The sequence below is a fragment of the Nanorana parkeri genome, unplaced genomic scaffold, assembly GCF_000935625.1.
Source record: "Nanorana parkeri isolate BGI_ZX_2015 unplaced genomic scaffold, ASM93562v1 scaffold369, whole genome shotgun sequence".
Taxonomy (NCBI): domain Eukaryota; kingdom Metazoa; phylum Chordata; class Amphibia; order Anura; family Dicroglossidae; genus Nanorana; species Nanorana parkeri.
In genome coordinates, this window is record NW_017306637.1 from 1,142,432 (window position 1) to 1,164,436 (window position 22,005).

The 22,005-nt window shown below is 43.5% G+C and overlaps 1 protein-coding gene across 1 annotated transcript in view; it reads left to right on the top strand.

Moving 5' to 3' along the window:
- The window catches only part of MAST3 (microtubule associated serine/threonine kinase 3), a 114,788-nt gene extending 93,103 nt beyond the window's left edge, over window positions 1-21,685 (top strand). Inside the window, exons 22-27 of the mRNA XM_018558944.1 lie at window positions 563-760; window positions 2,524-2,750; window positions 2,826-2,948; window positions 5,340-5,476; window positions 7,789-7,970; window positions 20,602-21,685. Of these exons, the coding sequence (XP_018414446.1) occupies window positions 563-760; window positions 2,524-2,750; window positions 2,826-2,948; window positions 5,340-5,476; window positions 7,789-7,970; window positions 20,602-21,617 (1,883 nt within the window). The 3' untranslated portion in view covers window positions 21,618-21,685. The remainder of the gene's footprint in view (window positions 1-562; window positions 761-2,523; window positions 2,751-2,825; window positions 2,949-5,339; window positions 5,477-7,788; window positions 7,971-20,601) is intronic.
- The last annotated feature ends 320 nt before the right edge of the window (window positions 21,686-22,005 follow it).

Sequence of the window (22,005 nt, forward strand, 5' to 3'; positions counted from 1 at the left end):
ACAACTGAGCATATATGTAAGGTGCAATGGGTTATAGCCTCCAGGGGGTTGTTTTTCAGTTTTCTATTTGCCCATTTATCTTGCAGGCAGCTATATAACCCTCGGTTATTAATAATTAATTTGTATTTCTGTAGCACTTTTCTACCTGGGGACTTAAAGCACTTATCAAATTGGTGTTGGGACAGATAGAAGGTGTGGCAGCCATCTTGGGTGCACTTTGTAAAATATCATGCTATTACCAACTTTAGACAGGAGCCAGTTAACATAACGGTATGTCTTTGGAATGTGGGAGGAAACTGGAGTACTCGAAAGTAACCCACACAAGTACTGGGTAAGCATGCAAGCTCCATGCAGTTAGTGTCCTGGCCGGGATTCAAACCAAGTATCCCAGTGCTGCAAGGCAGAAGTGCTATCCACTGGGTCACTGCTTGTTAAAAAGTTGTGTCCCTCATTGGAATCCAAGAAAATAATGTAATGGCATATAGAACAAAATCTATTTAATGTACTCTGGCATTTTTCAGACTATGATTCTGTGTCTCTGTATTTTAAAATTCTGTATCAGAAATGATCAGCCTTAGCCGAACACGTCTGCGCAGCAATAGCACTGGTACTAAGAATTCTACCACACCTAACCTGGATCTGGGTTCATGTCGTCGACTGCGGAGTCAAAGAGAGAGAACTGAAATACAAAGCTCCTCCCCAGGCAGACGTGTACCCAAGTCTGCATCAGTTTCTGCCCTATCGCTGATTATTACTTCTGGTGAGCCACTTTGACAATGTCCTACATTATTCTCTTACCTCCTTTACAAATATGATGCATTATCTACCCTCTTGGCTTTGTCTGGTATTGAACATGTATGTTTAACTGGCAACAGGCTTTCTGTCTGCAACAAAAATGCCAGATAACGATCAAAATAGTTAGGGATGGACCGATATATCGGCTACGGGAGAAGAGCACTGTGAGTGGCCGGCGTCTCTCCTCCCACACTGCTCAGCCTCCTGTCACAGATCAGAGGAGAGCCGTGTGGGGGTGCGAAGACAGCCAGCGCTGTCGCAGGAGGCGTTGTGGGGGAGGAGTCAGCTGTCAGATCGAGCTCTCCTCCCTGCACCGCTCGCTCAGCCTCCTGTGACAGCGTGTCAGGAAGCAGTGCGAGGTACAAACACTCAGTGATCACTGAAGCCCCATTCACACGGCGCGATTCGCAAATCACGCGTTTGTCGCGCAATTTCTATTTTGCGCGATTTGTCGCGTGATATCGCGCAAATGCTTGCATTGAGCAAGTTAGAATCGCGGCAAAATCCGCTCCAAAAAGGGTCCTGCTGTAGCAACGCACGACCCGCGACAGCAGGACCCTTTGCCCCATTGCCAAGCATTGGAGAGCGATATCGCGCGGTAAATAGCCGCGATATCGCGGGAATTACCGCGCGATAAATCGCTCAGCGTGAACGGGGCCTGAGTGTTTGTAAATAATTGAGGACATGGTTTACTATATCCTCAATTATGAATGAATGGCAAGTGATCTACATCATCACCTCCTGTTCATTCATGATTGTGGTTATAGTAAACATACATAAACATGTTCTCATGTTATAAATGAACAGGAACACTTAGTATAGAGGATTCCTGTTCATTGATAACAGGGGATACAGAAAAAGAGATTTAAAAGGCCTGTTTAGACCCCTAATATTTCCCCGAAGCATCTAAAAGTAAAGTAAAAAATAAAATGTAAAAAAAATGTAAAAGTTTATAAAAAAAGGAATACAAATAAAATATTTTTAAATATGTAAAAAAGGTAGAAAAACATTTTTTGGTTTCAGCCCGACATATTTTTTTTTTTATTTCGGTTTTGTTTCGATTTTAAAATTTTCATTTCGGTGCACCTCTAAAAATAGTATCTCATAACATCCAGGTACAACACATAGACCAGTAGAAAACCCAGTTAGATTAGCAATAGGGTTTATTTACTATTCATATGCTAGGAACATTTAAACAAAAACAAGATGTTTGCTTGCACATGATTGAAGTCACCACAGTTTCACATAATTTACTAAACTAAGTGAAAATTGTCTGCGCAAAGTAAAAATTTCACTTTGCAAAGTAAATATGCTCTACTGTGAATAAATTACATTTTATGGCAAAAGTACCCCCCAACCCTGACGAAAGATGATAAAAATGTAGGAAAATATACTGAGGGGAATTTATAAAAATTAGAGCAGACAGAATCTGGAGCAGTTGACCATGGCAACCAATCAGCTTTTCTCTTTCATTTTCAAAGCTTAACTGAATAAATTCAATGTTTTTTTCTATTTGTGTTCAGTAGAGCCCTAAAATAAAATTTTTGCATTAAAAATATGTTAAGCAGTACATTGCAGCAACACTGATAGAAAATGTTTGCTGATCATCTGTGCTTGACATCTAAGATAGATAAACAACAGTAATTATAGACACCAGTCACTGTCACAATTGTTTACATTATCTCTGGCAGGGAGACATTCACATGGATTATGTATTCTTTCCCACAGATGATTTTAGCAGTGGAACTCTCACAAGCCCTATTTCTCCACACTCCGTCTCATCTAATCCTTCTTCCAGAGATTCTTCCCCAAATCGATACTCTGCTGTGGCAATAGGAAGCCTTCGCCCCCCAATAATTATACACAGCTCTGGAAAGAAGTATGGTTTCACTTTGCGTGCAATTCGTGTTTACATGGGAGAAAGTGATGTATATACTGTGCACCACATGGTTTGGGTGAGTAATGTTTCTGGTGAATTTGAGAACTACATAATTTGAGCAACTTATAATGCCTTAATTTTATTCTTCCAGAATGTAGAAGATGGAAGTCCAGCTCATGAAGCAGGGTTAAGAGCTGGGGATCTGATAACCCATGTGAATGGGGAGTCTGTTCTTGGCCTTGTACATATGGATGTTGTAGAATTGCTGTTAAAGGTATACCTTTTGTCATATTTGTGTGTGCTTATATTTACATCCAGTGGGCTGACTCTTTGGAGGAGTTATGCAAATATCAAAATGCCTTAATTGGCAGGTTAGATTGGAGGAGTGGACGATCATAGCAAACTCTATTTGCAGGGCTTGAAAAATGTGATGGTGTCTCACCAGTCAGTCAAAAATGTCTCCAGTCAGCATGACCGGATTATAGCCTTGCAATTTATGTAAAAAAAATTTGGGGGACAGATATAGCTCTCTTTTGGAGATATATAATCACCACTGGGGGGGCTTATTTTTTGTACTATATAATGAAAAAAGTACCATAAAAGTTAACAAAAAAAGTTTCCCTCCATTGTTATAAAACATTTATTATTACCCATATTTTTAGTAAAACATAAAAGTCGGGGTCACGCCGGGCAAATAGACACCGAACACGTCAAGCCTTAAATTGCATGCGCCCGCAAAATCGCAAAAAACTTCCATAGGGGACGATTAAAAAGCTTTTACTGCTCATCAGTTTAGTGTTATCAGTGATTAATGGCTCTAAAATTATTGCTCTCACTCCGACGTTTGCGGCGATATGTAACATGTGCGGCACAATAGGCGCAATCGTCGTTTTCGCACGTAGGCGCACCCGACGCATATCCGTGTGTGTATGTGGGGGCGGGGACTTAAACCTTTTTTGATGCTTCTTTATTTTTTTTTTATTCTTTAATTTTTGTATTACCTTTTTTTTTTTTTTATTCTTTAATTTTTGTATTTCCTTTTTTTTTTTTTTACACACAACTTCATTGCCATTACATGGCTGGCTAAGAAGCCCCCATGTGATAGCCAATTTACATGACAGGTCCTCTTTATGGAGACATCAGGGGTCTCGAAGACCCCTAATGTCACCTGGGGACCCCCAGAGAAGCTGATGAAGCAGAGATCTGCTTCATCAGCTTCTGTAGCTGGAGAGTGACACTGAATGCAGGAGGGGATGTAATATACATCACTTCCTGCATTCGGGGACTGAGAGGAGATCAAAGGGAGTTCGTATACTGACCCCCCTTTGATCTCCTGTCACAGAGCCGTGCCGGTCCCGGCCGCATCGGGCACAGCGGATCTCGGGACCGGCAACGTCAGTGACAGCTGCTAATACAAGCGATCAAGCGCCTCTAGAGACGCCCGATCGCTTGAATGTAAAGCCCCCGCCGGCCGTGTAATTACAACGGCCGGACGGGAAGCTGCTCGTTGGGCTTCACCGTCCTCTCGTCACAGATGAGCGGACGAGTGGATTTTTCAAGCCCTGTCTATTTGCATGCAGATCAACCTAGATAACTCCCACATTTAATGCTAAATCTCTGTCATTGAAATAACTAAAATCCAGCGAATGAAAGGGGCGGTGCAAGGAAAGTCCTGTTAGCACACTGTGAGAAGTTCACAATGTGCAGTGAAATCAGAGTAAGCATTTTCTGTACAGAAGAGGAGCCTCTGCAACTGTCTAAGACTGAAGGTAAGGCTGGAGTTCAGCTTTATTTTGTAGACAGTAGCACCACCTATAGTGTCCAAAAGAATTTACAGAGCTCTGTAGGCTCAATTTATAAACTACAATTAACAATTACATATCCCTTATCAGAGGGTTTAGTCCAAGGTTTTAGTCAAACAAAACCAGCTGGAAAGCAAACTACTAAGCTGTGCTTTAGATTGGTGGTTCTCAACCTGTATAACCTCAGGACCCACATTTGTCCTCGGTCATTAAGTCGCGACCCAAGTCACACTGCACTGGAACGCACAACATTGCAGTACTGCGTGTTCCGCTGCAAGCGATCAAACTGTGGGCGGGAGGTGTATTTGGGGTGCCATTCAAATGAACTGCAACGCACCTCCGACACTTCAAACAGTAGGTTTGATTGCGTGGTATTTTTCGATTAAAACACTGACAGACAGACACAATCTCATACACGCAGACATTCTCACACACACATAGACACTCTCAAAAGATTTTTAGGGGTTCAGTGTGGGCTGCTGTGGTGTGACGGAGCTCATTCTATACGTTCATTGCTTGTAAAGCTCCCTTGCACTCCCTGTAGAGGTGCTGGAAGCCAGAATGTGATGTCACTCCTGTCCGCGAGGGAGCTGTAAGCAATGCACGTATGGATGGAGCTCCCTCGTGGCCATACCTCCAGCCCACCCCATCTCACGACCCACCAGTTGAGAACCATGGCTTTAGATAACCACAAGCACTTTGGAAACCCTTTGTCATGTATTAAATGTTTATTTAGGAAACAAATTGAATACATATGAACAGATTTAAAATCTACTACAATGGAGTCAAAAGCATGTTAGTTTCCCTTTATGCCAGCTTTGTCACTGATTCCAAGTAATGAAAACTTTGTTTTTAACTAACAGAGTGGCAACAAAGTGTCTCTCAGGACAACCCCGCTAGAAAATACTTCCATAAAGATTGGACCTGCCAGAAAAAATAGCTGCAAAGGTCGCATGGCAAGAAGAACCAAGAAGAACAGGAAAAGAGATACTCAAGACAGGTAAGCTTAGGCTGGACATCCTAGGAAATCGGGGATGAAGAACAAGGAACATGACTTACTGTAAAACATTGTTGGTTATCTGATGACAAAATGTGGGTCACATCAGTTTGATCTGTCATTCTTTTTTCTATTAGTGAAGATGTAATAAGAGTTGCACTCACTTAAGTCCTTTATAATATGAAGACAAACGTAACTATCCAAATCGGCTGATTAAATCGGGGAGCTATCCGGTACACTATCTGGCCTCCAGTCTGTCCCAGAGGTGCTTGAATCCCATACAGGGATAGTTTATGGAAAAAAAGATGAGCCTTGCTGAAAAATGTTATTGATGTATACAACTTTTTTCATATAAAAGCAGAGTGGCTTTGCTGTGTTTAACCACTTGCTGTCCAGAGCAATCTCTTACTTTTTGCACACACGATAAAATCAACATTTTTGACTAGAAAACGGCTAAATATCCCCAAACAATTACATATTTTCTGAAAGCATCTTTTTCTGAAAGCAAATTTGTATCAAATGTGTATTTTTAGGATAAAATACATGAAACATGTCAAGTCTTACATTTGCGTGCGCCAATGCAATGGCGAAAAATGATGGTAGGATGCTTTAAAAGTCTTACTGCTCATCAGTTTAAAGTGAATTATGGAACTAGAACTACTGCTCTCACACCGACGCTCGCAGAGATACCCAACGTATGGGGCAATCTTTGTTTCCGTACACGTGCATGCCCTACGTGAAGGTGTTCATTTTTTTATTCATTATTTTTTACTTTTTTTCTCACTTTAAAAAAAAAAAAGGTACTTTATTGCTATCACATAGGGACTAACAAGCCCCTATGTAATAGCATTTGGAGGTGACAGGTTCTCTTTATGAAGACATCTGGGTTCAATTAGACTCCAGATGTTTCCCCTGCCCTCCAACACAGGTGATCGAGCACAGCATTGTGTTGGATCGCCTGCATTTCAGCCGGGCTTGTGACCAGTATGAGCAGGAAGCGCTAAGAGCACAGTGCTTCCTGCCTCCCTGATCACAGATCAGATCAGGTTGCAATAAGTGGATATAAAAGGTTGATATCAGGTCCCTGAATATAAAGATCTCTGTCAAAGGATGAATTTAAAGAAAATATTTTTTATGTGTTTAAGGTTTGACCTGAAGAAAGTATCTTATAATAAAAGTCTTTCTTAACCAATCCTAAGATGTTTTGCTCTGTGTAGGTTAGGATGTTCTCTAAAAGGGTCAAAACTTACCATAGCTGTAGACCAAGTAATGGTCTTAACTGAGTAACTGTTTCCAATAAAAAATTATATATAGACTTGTTTTGTATAAAAAGAAATCTGGTAAAGCCATCTTTGTTAATTATATTTTTAAGAGGTGCATATCGGTATTTACGCCTTGTGGATGCCTTAATGGAAGGCAATAGCAAAGAATGTAGCTCTGTAGATTTTTGGAAATATTTTTTTATTAAGGCTGCTTATTATTATATCCCTTGGGTTAAGGCCAGCACTAGGGTTGTTCATAATATGTTATGAACAACCCATCCATTGTACTTTATTGAATAGGATTGCACAATTGGACATTTATTTGTCAAAATTATTTGGTGGTCATAGCTTGTTCACTTACTATTGGAGGTCTACGTTTGGCTTTAGACTATTTTTTGTTTGTTAAACCATATCAACTAAAAATAAGTGGGGCTTTTAAGGTGACTGCTATAAAATGCAAAGGGATATACCTAAACATATTATCACATTGGTCATCTATATAGTCAAACTTCTTTTTAATAAGATTAATACATGATCAACATACATATAAAGGACAACATGTCACATTCATCTTAAAATCAAAACAATGATAGATGTAGACGGCTTAGCACCTCCTTGGAACCCGTACAGATATGTAATAAACATAATATCAATAATGCATAATCTTAACATCAATTGCCTTATAGCAATAACTATAAGCAATTACATAAATCATATTTATCAAAAATTCATCCATAATTCTGTACTTTGTCCATTCTTCTACGCGTTTCGACGTAGCATCATCAGAAAGTTTAGAAGTAGCCTGTAGAGTCATCTAAGTATCTGTTCTTGTACTATTTATATGCACCAACAGCATCCTCCTTTCTTACAAATACAACTTCAGCAACACCCGGGCTTAACAAACTACTTTTTGTTTGTATCGCTACTTACTACTTTTTGTATTGCTTAATTTTAATTAAGTAAATTAACTTGATATGGTTTTACATGGATTTATGCTGTCTACTTATTGAGAGACATAATTATTACTGAATACAATATTTTCTCTTACTGTAGGAAGTCCTCACTTTTCAAGAAGCTTTCTAAGCAAACAGCAGCATTACAAACAAGCAAGAGTTTTTCCTCAGGCTTCCATCAGTCCTTGTCTTCCAGTGAGAGCCTCCCAGCCTCCCCCACCCACAGCTTGTCCCCAGGGCCTACAACCCCAAGTCGTAGCCCAGCTCCTGAAATGCCTGTTGGTAAGTGTCAATAACCCCAAAAAATATTGGGCTAGAAATGTTTCAAAATGTGTTTTTTGTTTGACTCAATTTGTTATATTTATAATAAAATATAATCTGATATGAGTGCTGTGAAAAATACTTCACTCTACCTTCACCTCCTTTTCCAATTTTCTCTACTTATGTTTTTATTTTTTTTACATTAAAGGGCATTCATTGTATTTGTTAGTTTAGGTAGTATATAACATCAAATTAAAGCTGAACTCCAGGCAGATATAAAAAGACATATATTGATGCACCTCTGTACTTGGGAATGCATCATTAAATTTATTTTTATCTTCTGTTCATTGAAGAACACACCTGGCTATTTTAGAGTTTGACTGATAGGGTATATTGCCATCTGTACGAGTAGGACTCTAGGCACAAACGAAAAGGAACAACCCAGGGGTGGCCCGGCCCCCCCATCTAAAACATGCAGCCCAGTTTTTACCTAGTGCTTAGGAGTTAGGACCTAGATTTTTTTCTAGTCTCTTAGGTTTATTTTATGTTCCTTTTAATATATTTTTTTCCTTCTATAATGAATTTGCTGGCTGGGTGACAGGCCAGATACACACGTCCTACAGGGTGGCCCGCAAAGGTAAGTTTTCTCTCCTTGTGGCGCATATGACAGATAGGTCTGGAACTGATCTGTCACTGTGCCACATCTTGGCCAGCAGTGCTCTGACTCTGGTCAAAGGTGACCTGCTTTTCCTCTGGGGGTGTCCCTCATCCCTGTCCAGATCTCCATCTGTAGATGACATGGATGTTATAGAACTACAGCATAGAGATTGGCTTCATTAAAATGGTGGGACTGCAAATCTTAGCATGCACTGGCCTGGGACTCTCCAGTAGTAATGGTTGTACTTTCCCTTAGGTAGAAATCTAGTCCTGCTGGATTTGTCCTCTGTGCCTTCTCCCTAGGTGTCAGTGAGTACAGTTTTCTCTGACTCCACTCACAGTAACAGTTGCAGAGAAGTACAGAGTGTGGCAGTAGCTGCGGCCACCATGTTTGTTTTGGACACCTGCCCTTTAGAATTGAATTTCCCGCCTTGCAGCCGCCTAGAAGCAGGTGGTGGTAGTCCTTTGGTGTTCAAAGCATGACCCAGCCTCCCCTTCAGTCAGCAACTCTGCATTTTCCCATGTTGCACATGTTTTTTTCCTGGGACAGAGCAGGTGGATGTATGTCCTGGGCGGGGTAAATGTTCCCTGCTAGCAGGCAAACTCTATCTGTTTGTGACCTTGCTCAGGCGTTGTGGTGCACAGGGCATATGGTTGACACACGGAAGGCCAGGGGGACTGTGCCTCTTTTCTGTCCCATGTAAGCTGTGGACAGTTTGGTGCTCCCTCCCTATTAACTCATTTTGCACTGAATGGGGATTATCCTTCCCAGTCTGCAATGAATGGCAATCCCTCATGTGTTGAGAGAGCTTTATCATAGAAATTCTCTAAGAAATGTCTCCCTCCTTCTCCATTCTCTTCTGAAATTTCTAAAGAGGAACCTCCCCCAGCCAATGACCCTGTAAATCCTGTGGCAGCAGATTTTGAACCTGTCATTTTAGATACCAAGGAGCAGTGAGAGAAGGTCTAAAGATTAAAGAAACCCCTTCCTCTTCCAAAGACTCCTCTGTTTCGTTTGGCACACACCAGCGGAAATGGTCCTCTAAGGTCTTTCTTTACGATTCCGTCTTTCATGGATTTATTTGCAAAGATTGGTCCTGCCTGGCTCTATCATTTACCTTGCCTAGGCATTTTGCCATTTGCCATCACTTTTGGAGGAGGTTCTCATTCATAAATTGAATGAGAACTCTTTGGGTAGTATACTCTCCAATAATTTTTAGCCTTAATATAGCCACAATAATTCCAGCTGACGAATCGCGCTTCCTTCAGGGATCAATCGTAAGGGAAGGCAGAGAGTGTTGTATGCTCTCTACACCATCACTGGAGCCCTGATCAGACCGGTGCTGGTTTCGGCTTTGGTTACCCAAAGCCTTACTGAATTGACTAAACTTTTACATCAAGGCCTGGCTTCGAAGCAGGTTTTTCCAGCATATTTTGAGATGGCAGACCAACTGGTTCAGGGTCTCAGATATGTTTGTTATATTGTCTGTCTTGGCGGTTGTCCTAAAGCACCTTTTATGGCACAAGTGCTGGTAAGCAGATCAGACTACCAAAGAAGGCCTTGATTGTGATCCTCTTTGTTGACAATTGTTTGTTCGGTACTTCGCTGGATCAGATTATAGAGAACCTTACCAGAGGTAAGAGTACCTTCCTTTCGCAGGTGTAAAAGCTAAGGAGACTTGTGGAAATCTGGACTTTCCTTTTCGGTCCTCCAGTGTATTTTTCGCAGCCAAGGCACTTTGGACAAAGGCAAATCCACAAAGCCCTTTGCTGTCCAAGGCACCAGGACTCCCTGGCAGTCTAAACCTGCCCTCCTTTGCATGAAGGTTTGCCCCCACAGGGAAATCCCAAGGTAGGGGGATGAAATCTATCATTTGAAGGCCGTTGGTTGGCCCTAATCACGGACAACTCGGTCAAAGATGTGATTTCGTCTGGCTACAAAATGAAATTCCAGTCTCGCCGTTGAGTGTGTCTTCACTGTTAATCTGCAGTTCTCCCCTCAATGACTAGTGGACCTGCATTCTGCAGTCTAGGGGCTGCTCGCACAGGGGATGATAGTCCCAATGTCCTTGTCCAAAAAAATCAGGATGTTTTTATTACAATCTGTTGTGCAGTCCCAATGTAAGAGAAGAATCATCCAATTAGCCGTTGTGCTCAAATTTCAGATGGAGTAGATGTAGTCAGTCTTAGCCTCTCTTGCAATATGGGGGATTTCCTGGCTTCAATTGACAGGAGACACCTTCATGCCCTCATTTTTCGCAAGCACCAATACTATATTTGCAGTGGGGTACTTTCACTATGTTATTGGCTCTCCCTTTAGGGCTGGCGTCAGCTACTCCTGTGTTTTACTAAGATCGTAGCACAGGTATTGGCCTTGTTGAGACTATGGAATGTATCAATCATAAGGGTACATGGACAGTTAGCTCCTCCTTGCTGACTCCAAATTAGATCGGGCATTCAATCTGTTGATCACTAATCAGACTCTGGAAGAATTTGGTAGATTTAGAATCTCAAGAAGTCAATGCTGGTGCTGTCTTTTTGACTGGAGTCAGGGCCGGCCTTAGGGGTGTGCGAGCAGTGCGGCCGCACAGGGCGCCATGGCAACAAGGGGGGGGGGGCGCAGGAAGCGCAATTTTAAAGCATGACATGTTTGGTGTCTATTTACCCGACGTGACCGCGCTTTTTATATTTTACCAAAAATATGGGTAATAAATGGGTGTGGTTACTGAGGGTGTGGCCACTGAGGGGTGTGGTCACTGAGGGGCGCTGTAAAGCTTTCTCGCACAGGGCGCCTAAAGGCCTAAGGCCGGCCCTGACTGGAGTACTTGGGTATTTGTCCTCTGGTGAAGCTTCAATCTCATGTGCATCTCTTCTGCACTTGCCAGACAGCTTCCATCCCCTGCTCCATGCTAGTTCTGGAACTCAGCCAAAATTCCGGGATCTTTGGACAGGATGTTCTGCCAGTTCCATCTGACCAAATCATTTCGGGTCCTGGTGGCTTCATTCCCCAGTGTTATTGTGTGGGAAGTCCATCCTGGCTCTGCACTTTCAGATCATCATGCCCAATGCTAGTTTGGCTGATTGGAGGGGAGAGCGCCTGGCCTGTTGACTGCAGGAACTGTGGAGCAAGGAGGAATCCATCCTCTCCATCAATATTCGGGAGCTCTGTCCCATTCGGCTGTCCCTCCTACAATGGGCAGACCTTCTAAAGGGTTGCACAGTTCAGGTACAATGAAACAATGCCACGGCAGCTGTCTCATCAGAGATAGCACAAAGAGCTGGAAGTCCTAGAAGTAACCCAGATCCTGTGTTGGGTGGAAAGGCACGTTTTTGCTCTATCTGCCCTTCAAATTCCCAGGGTATAAAACTGGCAGGCAGATTATCTATCGAAGTCCAGATCAGAGAGATTGGTCCCTTCGTCTTTCACCAGTAGCATCCAGGAGGGCATGCCGGATGTGGATCTTCTAGCTTCCAGTCTCAACCAGAAAATAGCAGTGTTTGTGGCCAGGACCATTAGGTTTTAGTCATATTTTAGTCATCTGAATTGTTTTAGTCTAGTTTTAGCCGACCAAATATCATAAGATTTTAGTCGACTAAATCTACAGTAGATATAGTCGACTAAAATCTAGTGGGTTTAGTTAGTCATTTAAGAATTTCTCTAGAATTTCCAATCTCATTTTATACTCCTGGAGTAAACATCTTTTAACCTGTTATTACTTATGGTATTAAGGTTTGAACATGTAATACACAGAGATATACCTTTTGTGATATATAATATGTCTTTATCTTAAAATAAAGGAGAATTATGGGGTGAGTGAAAAACACCCGCCCTCATAATGCAAGCCAACCTGTGACACTGTAGCTGTCACAGGTCGGCTCTATTGATCGGGAAGTCAGCGAACTCGTACCGCTGATCACTGACTTCCCGATCCTCTCCCTGCAGAAACTGGTGACTGTCAGTCACCGCTCCTCGCAGGCATTCCCCTCTATGTTTCTCCAGCGCTGACTGTAGTAGTGGACGGGGGAGGGGGCGGGCACTGCTCTAAAGAGGCAGAGCCTGCTGTCAATCAGCCAGCGGGGTGGATCTCGACACTGTTGTCGGGATCTGTCTCAGCTGCGGCGCAACTCTGCACTCTCAGCTTATAGCGGCAATGGTCCCCTATATACTGAGTTTTGAGTCTCTGGAAGACATTAGTATATGTCCTCCTGTGCCCCTGGAGAGAACTATGGCCGAAAAAGGTTAGGCTAGGGCTCAAAATTTCCACTCACCTGCTTGCATTTGGTAAGTGGAAATAAAGTGAGGGCGAGTCAGGCCCAAGACCAGTGGAAGAATAGGGGAAGAGAAGGTGGGGGCGCTGGTCGCCGTCCGCCAGGCTGTGAGGAAGGAGTCTGGAGAGGGGTGGGAAGGAGCCAGGAGGCAAAAGTACATAGTTGTACTGCAGAGCAGCCTCAGGCACACTATGGGGCAGCACTGGGGCCGGGAAGACCCAGCGAGCAGCCACCTGAATACAGAGCCTGCCGTCTCTCCCTGCTGCATGGGGTTCCCACTGGGAGGACAGTCAGATAGGCACATAGATGAAAACATCACCTTATGTTCTGTGTGTTATGTGACATGTTTGTAGTCCTCTATAACTGATGGAATTAATCTGCATTTCTGTATAAAGTATTGCTGTTAGTTGTTGTCCTCTATAGCCGTTAATATTGGTAAAGTTGTTGTTAAAGTTGTTGTTGTTGTTGAATGAACTGTTCATTCATAACTGGGGACACATAGTACTATGTACTATGTGTCCCCAGTTATTTACAAACACCGGAGTGATCAGACGATCACTCCGGTGTTTGCTGTAAACAGAGGGATCGTTAAATATGATATTTAACGATCCCCCGCTCGGCCATGCTACAGAGCCGCTGTCAGCCAAAAACTGACAGGATAACAGCGGCTCCGATCACTATGCCGCTCTGCCATCCTGAATTGCGGCGCTTGCTCCCCCGCCCCTCCCGCCGGTGATTTTTTTACGGATCCCCGCTGCCACAGACCCTACAAGCGGGGGACAGCAGCGGGGATCCATGGAGTCTCTCATCCCTCCCTGGAGTGGCTCCAGGGAGGGATGAGAGACTCCAGATGCAGGGGGGGGCCCCGGTATTTTCGGTAATATCGGTCATTAGCGGCTGATGACAGCTATTATTTTGAAGGGGACAGTCTGCTGAACAGTTCTGCTATAAGCTTATGGTCGCTAAATCGACCATGAGCTTATAGCAGAACTGTAAATGCCACCGACGTAAGGCATACTGAGCTGGCCAGCCGGGAACACTTTTGTTCCGTCGTATGCCTTACGTCGGTGGCAGCGAAAGGGTTAAAGAAGGTTTATTTTAAACCTCACTTACTACTTGTAAAGAATATGTAAATGTTTTAATGTCCATAGCCATTGATTACTGGTCCATAGTGTTCTATTATTAAATAGATACTTAGACTACAGTACCTGTTTCATTGACTACTATGGACCAGTAATCAGTATCCTCTAGTTCAAGTAAACAAGAAATTACTAAGAACTGTGTATTATCGTGTATATTATAACCACACCTGAACAAATATAGTATACAGTGCTCCTTATGAATACTTTAAGGGTACGTATGCCTTGGCTCCTCAAAGTGGATCATGATAATCTGACAATGGTGGAATGTGGTGCTTTAGAAGAGTTAGAATTTAATGAAAAAACGCCTCTCCGATATGGGGCGTAACATTGTGGTTATAAATAGACAAATTTACTTGAAAATATTAAAAATAAAATCCTTAGGAACAAGAAATGGTCCACCAAGACACCAGAGATTGGTATGGGGGAGTATCAGAGGGCTTTTAAGGAAGGTGTGATTGACAAGAAAACAGCTTTTAAAGCTGCAGAGTTTTTAAAGATGCAATGTCTCACCACTCCGGTCTTTTATGCTCTCCCAATGGAGCACAAATTGGGCCAATTTCTTGTAGGGGGTCTGTGACCAAGAAAATGAGTGAATATATTGATAGAAGTTGGCAACCGTTTGTGGGAGCCTTACTGTCACAGGTTATTTATGTATTTATTTATTTCAGGTATTTATATAGCACCAACAATTTACACACTGCTTTACATACTGCACATTCACATCAGTCCCTACCCTCAAGGAGCTTACAATCTAATGTCCCTATTACACACGCATACAGGGCCAATTTAGACCGGAGCAGTTTAACCTTCCAGCATGTCTTTTACGTGTGGGAAGAAACCAGAGTGCCCAGAGGAAACCCACAAAGAGCAAGGAGAAAATGTAGATAGTGTCCTCACCGTGATTCAAACCCCCAATGCTGCAGGGTGGAAGTGCTAACTACTAAGCCACTGTGCTGCCCATGTTAGGGACACTGGCCATATTTTGACATAATAAAAGGCCCTCCTGGCACATTACTTGTGATACTGGATATTGAGGTGTTATACTCCTTCATCCCACACCATCTGTTCACCAAATCTTTAGTACTAGACCTAAGGAGAAATGTATGCATAATCAATTTGTCCTTGAAATACCTTTTGACACATAACACGTATGTTTAATGATGCAGGCACAAGGGACAGCAGTGGACCTTTGCCTTTCTTTTTCAAGGGGAAAAGGAACATTAACTTGTTCCCAGGCAGGGATCTGTGTGTCTAATGTGGGTGTGTGTGGGCAGTGGAAGAATTGGGTACGCCAAGGTTTTAGTTGAAAGGATAGCTTGGGGAATCTTAGTGGGCGTGAAGAAACCACTTAGGCTGTCACACAACCATTAGATTACACTAGATTGTATGCAAGATTTGCATCTGCCGGTGTGTGAATCAGGACAGTATCTGCAGGCTCACAGGAACTGTACCCTCATAGGTGATTTTGTAGAAGTAGTGAAAGAGTTAAGAAGGAGGATTTTGAGGAGAGGCTACCAAAATATTTTTTTTAAAAGGAGAACTATGAGGTGAGTGCTTTTCACTCACCTCATAGTTCTAGCCGACCTAAGACAATGAGACTGTCACAGGTCGGCTCAGTAGATCGGGAGGTGAGCGAACACATACCGGCGTGGGGACAGGGGAGGGGCTGGATTCCCCGCTCCGATCCGCCAGCGCTGACTGGAGGGGGGCGGGTACAGCTGGCTCTGCCTCTAGATAGGGAGAGCCAGCTGTCAGTCACGCAGCTGGGCGGATCCCGGCACAATTGTCGGGATCCGCTTCAGCTGCGGCATCTCAGTATACCGCGAGCAGCTGAGCCTAGGGTGACGGGAGGACGCTAGTTTGTGTCCTCCCGTTACCCTAAGGAGAACTATGTGGAAAAGCCTTAACCCCATAGTTCTCCTTTAACATATTGGAAGGCCAAGGTTAGTGTACGTAAAGATCTGTTGTATAAATCCAATTTTGAAAACAAATGAAGCAACATTTCTAAATCTGCTCCCAAGCATACAAGTAAGGGTGAGTGCATAGTGGCACGTGAACTCTAGTCTGAAAAATGTCAGATAAAGCAGGGGTTTAGTAAGCATGAAATAAGTGTCTATAGATGTCAGTAGTTCTCTGGCATTTGCTACACGTTTCCCTTATTTCCTGCCCTAAGGAATGGTAGATTGGTACATTTGAGCCACAGACGGGTTGATTTACTAAAGGAAAACATGCACACCTTGCAATGAATACCCAATAACTTGCAAGGAGAATACAATCTTTGTTTGCACTTGATTGGATGATGGAAGTCAGCAGAGCTTTTCCTCATTCACTAATCCAGGGGAAAAATTCCCTCACAATGTGAAAATTCACTTTGCTAAGTGAACAGTCTAATTGCCTTTAGTAAATAAACCTCACCGGCTCAAATGCTTCCTCACTCTATCCAAATAAAAAAAGTTTTAGCTTGCAATCCATTTTTAAGTTATAGAGTGAAAGAGTCAGGCTGAGATCTTATGCCAACAAGTAAAAACATTTGTTTGTGCCGGAAAAAGCTAAGAATATTGAGCTAAAGCAGTTGCACAAAACTCCTTCAATAATGTGATTGTAACAATAGTTACAGAATGTGCTCAGTTGAAGTCATGGCAGCGAGAGATGGTTCAGCCACAGGGGTGTGGAATTCCTATTGCCTGATGGGCGAGTAGTTTTTTGTACGTTTAGCTGCCGCTCATTTTTATGCATGTGATCTGACCAGATCACTTGTATCAATCGAGGAGCGGCGATCTTGTCCGCCCGCACCCCCTCTTCTGGGGGACCAGGGACCACGGCACAACGACTCAGCCATAGAAAGTGTAGAGCAGACGAAGAACGTCCGTTCTTCGTCTGCTCTATGTGATCACTGAGGCCGGAGCGCTGTAATCACAGTGCCACTTGGCTTAGCTGTCAGGAACTGCACAGAACATCTGTTGACCGCGCTGACTAGTGAGAAGCGCTATTTAGCACAGACAAATATGTTTTAATTAGGAATGCATCGATACCGAGTATTCGGGCGAGTACTTGCCCAAATGCTGCGGTATCTTCCCCCTATACTGGAACTTACGGTCAGAGAAAATTCCTGATTGGCCGGGAAGCTGGCTTGATGCTGATTGGCTGGGAAGCCGGTTTCCCAGCCAATCACAATCAAGCAGGCCAAACAACATGGCATCCCTGGCAATCAGGAAGCCGGGTGGCATGTAATTACCCGCTGCCCGGCTTCCTGATTACCCAGGAAGCTGGCTCCATGCCAGCGGAAGCACCGGTATCGGTATTCGTATCGCCCAGTACCAAAAGCAAAATATCGGTACTCGTACTCCGGTATAAAAACCGGTATTGGTGCATCCCTAGTTTTTATTAAAACTATTTTTTTGTATTGGGACAAGTAGATTGTCATGGAGGACAAGTAGATTCAGCCCCCGCTTTAGCCCTTGGACAAATCGTTTTTTTTTTACATTTCCTCACCCCTGAACCAGTTCTTTACTGTGAAGGATCCAATACATTTACTAACCTGTTGTCACTATGTTTAACCAATTTGACCAGTATAACAACTGTCAATGTTCTGTTGTTTTGATAATTATTACAGAATATCTTTCTTGATCATACAGTACAAGACACAGGCTTATTCAAAGATGATATCAATGGGGACAGTACCTGTTATATGCAGGTAACTTCAGTTGATTGAACACTGACAAACAGAGCTGTAAGGACCCTATCTAACCCCTCCCACTTCCAGCAATCCCCAGGTTTTTTTTTTGCTAGTGTCCTTAGGTGATGGATGTCTCCTCTCTGCTGTAAGAAGAATTCACACTATTAACTAGGTGTTTTTTTTTCCACGTGGATTCTTCCCTCAAGTTACTGTCTAGGTGTACAGCTTCAAAATTTGTGCCCGTCAGCATTGATCCTCAGGGACTGTACCTGGACTCTGCCAGAAAGAAGACACGGGGCTGACTTGTAACGTTGCTTCCAGCACTGGATCCTGCATTGGGCACTCCCCTTAGCATGTGGTGCAACATGGGAGTTAGTCACAGGGTGCTATACAGGTCCAGGGCAGTGGCTATCTACATCAGGGTGACACGATTCCTGAAGACCCCCTTTGGGGTATTCCCTTGCAAAGTAGGGCTGCAGCCATTGATTTTCTTGTGGGTGGATAAGTCAGAGTATGACTTGTTAATGTAATCTGGGTGCCCCCTGTGCCTCTACTGCATTACCCTAGAGGGCTTAGTGAGGAGCATGGCAGCAAGCTAGTTTGACATTTGTTTCCTTAGTGAAAGCTAAATAGGTGCAGCTCACTCCTTAGGTGCCACAGCCGTGGAAGATGGCTACACCATTTCAAATGTATCACGGCTATGTGGGCTGCTGTGCTCTTTTTCGCTCAGGAGCTTGTCAGGCAGCCTCTCCTGTAAGTACCTACATCCCTCAAGCTAAGGACCGGCTCCAGCGCCATGTTGGACTTGGTTGCATCTAAGGGGACAGATCAGTTGTATTCTCAGCTCTCCCACTCCCTGCATAAAATAGCAGCACAGGCAAGGCTAAGACTGGTTTGGTCACCAACAGCCCTTTGTTGTACTACCATATGGCAGTTAATGCCCTTTACCACAGCAGCTTGTGAGTACCCATGGGTTCCCTACTGCTATGGCAGAACACATAAGGGGGCATGAGGCAAATGGGCTATCCAGCACATTTTCTGCCAGTGGGTCAGGAGCGACTTTCCAGATGACCCCCTAGGGATCCTTTCTTAGCATGGGTAGCTGCCCCCTGCCTGGGACCCTTTCCTTCTCAGATACTTGCTCTGTTCCCTCGGGTGCCTCTCATTCCTTCAGCAGGGAGGAATTTTGTGTTTCCATGGCATAATTTATGGGAAGGATCGCCGCCCAGAGGGAAAAGTGGAGCCAGGGAAGGCACCCTTCTATTTCTCGTAAGTCAGTTTCTGACATCACAGCTAAAGCTTTTTTACCAGAGGAGGAGGGGAAGGAAGAAGAAGAGGGAAAGTCTAAGGATTCCTCACAGGAGGAGGCTACATTTGCTCTCCTAACTGCCATATACATCCCTGGTGTGGAAAACTGTCAGATGCACTTCCTAGCTGACATAGTCTTGACTTTATAAAGTGGTCCCTGCACCCTGAGGCGTTTCAGGTTATCTGTGGAAACTCTGGACATGATTGTCCTGCCATCTAGATTTAACAACAAACTAAACCGTTTTGTCTCCAGGTCCTTTGTGGTGAATGCTTTGGTGATTCTGTGCGATCCCTATTTCCTATTCTATGCATTTTTTCCACAGATTCGAGGCATGGGCTTGACCTAGAACCAGTGTCATACTCGGGCATACTAGACTCCTGTTGGAATCTCTTTGGCCACTTCCAGACCACCCAGATCTTCTGTCTCAAGGACCAGTACTCTACCCTGCTTCTCAGTCACTGACTTTTAACTGTTTGGCTTTTGAAGCCCAGGTCCTGAGGGACAGGGGTTTGTGCGGTTTGGTTATTCCTATGCGCTTCCATTCTAGAAAGTCAATTTCTTGCAAGGTTTACTATTGCATCTGGAAGACTTACTTTGCTTAGTGTAAATGGAGGTAGTTCCATCTGAGACAATACTGTGTAGGATGTATTCTAGTTCCGGATCAGTACTTGACCCGAGCACCTTCCAGGGACAGATCTTTGCTTTGGCTATCATCTTTCAGTGACTGCCAGCCTCTCACTCCTTGGTGAAGGGTTTTGTGCAAGGGGTTGCTAATATAGCTCCCTCAGATGCTCTCCACTGACACCATGTGATACCAATCTGGTTCTTTCAGCCCTCCAAGGGCCTTCCTTCAAGCATATCAGGAATATTCCTTTGACTGATCTTGTACACAATGTTGTTTCCTCTGCTAGGTGTTTATTGGAACTGACAGCCTTATCATTTAAGGAATCCTACCTAGTGTTACACAAAGATAAGGTGGTCATGCAGCTTAGGGCCTCCTTTCTGCCTAGGGTGTTCTCCTCTTTTCACCATAACAAGGACAGTGCCCTGCTCCAGAACATCCCCAGGAAGGTTTTTCTCCACTCTTCCTTCTGTATGAGTTTACCTCTTGGCTGCTTCTTCCTTTAGGCAATCAAAATGCCTTTGTCCTTCCTGGCTGCTCTTGCAAAGTGCTTGCAGAATGCTGCTCATTCCACCATTGCCAGGTAAAGTAGACAAGTCATTGTTCAACTCTGTTTTCTAGCAGATAGGGTTCTACCCTTTCCCTTTAGGGCAGACTCCACCAGAACTGTGGGTGCCTCTTGGGTCTTTCAGCATCAGACATCTGTTTTACACATTTAATGGACTCCACCTGGTCTTTTTACAGGTTTACAGATATTACCGGGTGTGGCAGGGATTATATGGGGGACATTACAGCTCTGTTTGCCAGTATTCAGTCACCTGAAGGTAGCTCCATATAACTCAGTCATCTATGATTAAGCATGTGTACTGTATGCCAAAAAAAATGTTTTACAGGCAAGTCAAAAATGCAGATTTTTTTGCAAGAAAATATTTTTAAGTAGCCTAGAATATTACTGGACTAACATGTATGTCTTTCAGATGCAGTGTCACCTCAAAGCACATCTCCATGCTCTAGTACACCCAGTTCTCCTGCTGGACACATCAGACCCAGTTCGCTCCAGTGTTTAGCACCCAAGCTAAGTGGACAACGTTACAAGGTGGGACGTAGGAAATCTACAAGCAGCATTCCACCATCTCCGCTGGCATGCACTCCATCTTCAGCTTCTCAAGCACCATCTTCCCCTCAACATTCATCCCCTCCATTAATTTCTGGGCATTCAAGAAGCAGCCATAATGTTTTCCAGGGATCAACTTTGTCACCCCCAACAGTAGTTCGTCAAGGAGCAAGGGGTCGGACAACAGAGCCTCCACGTTCACCATTATTAAAAAGAGTACAATCTGTGGAGAAGATGGCTGCCCACTTTGCTAGTGGACGCAAAACAACACCTTCAGACAGCCATCAGTGTGGGGAGTCCCTTGAGATATCGGAAAGTGTGACAGATGCAGGAAATCATTGTAAAGACTGGGGGATAGAAAAACATGAGCGGGATCAAGATGTAGTAGTAATGAGGAGGCTTAACCTCTCAGAAAGAAGAGACTCCTTTAAAAAACAGGAAGCTGTGCAAGAAGTTAGTTTTGATGAACAAGATTCAGGGGATGGTGATGCTGTCTCTGAAGGGGAAAAATCAGGGGGCAATTTGGTGCTATGGGAACGGTTGCCGCACCAAACTTCTTGGGTTCAAGCAAGACCTGCAAGTATATCAACAACCCCAGTTCTGGAGCAGCAGCACCGCTTAGTTCCACAAATAGCTGTTCAGACATCTGAAAGTGACGAACAAGAAGGGCTCTGGGAATGTCAGGCTTTTTATCCCTTACATCCAACAGAAAGTGGAAAATATTCTCCTATTCCCTGGGTAAAAGAAAGTTCAGCTGCCAGCTTAGAAAGACAGGCTGATTGTCATGATGCTCCCAGGCAGCAGAAGTTACAGACTGGGCTGTCTAAAACCACATCAGATATGCACTTGGATAAAAGTGAGCAAAGCAAGAATACATGATGAGTCATTATGGTGGCTGTATCTCTTAAACTATAGACGTCAGTATGCACTGAGGGCAGTAAAACCTATCAAGGAAGTAGTTCATGCAAAATAGAAAAATTTATACTTTGTTTAAATGTTGGCAAAGGAAAAAGAATGACATTATCTTTTACACTTGTAAACCTAATTTAATTTTAATGTCTTATACTTTTTTTTGGTTTTTTTACTTTACGGTATTGTACCTTTTATTTATATCTTGTTTCCAGAACGTACGTGTTCTACAATGTCTGAAAAAGGCCTAACTTCCAAGATTTTGTCTGCATTAGGCTCACACCTGACACAGCAAATGATCATGTTTTATTACAACTAATGTTAATCGGTAGCAAAAATGCTTTGTTAAACAAGGGTC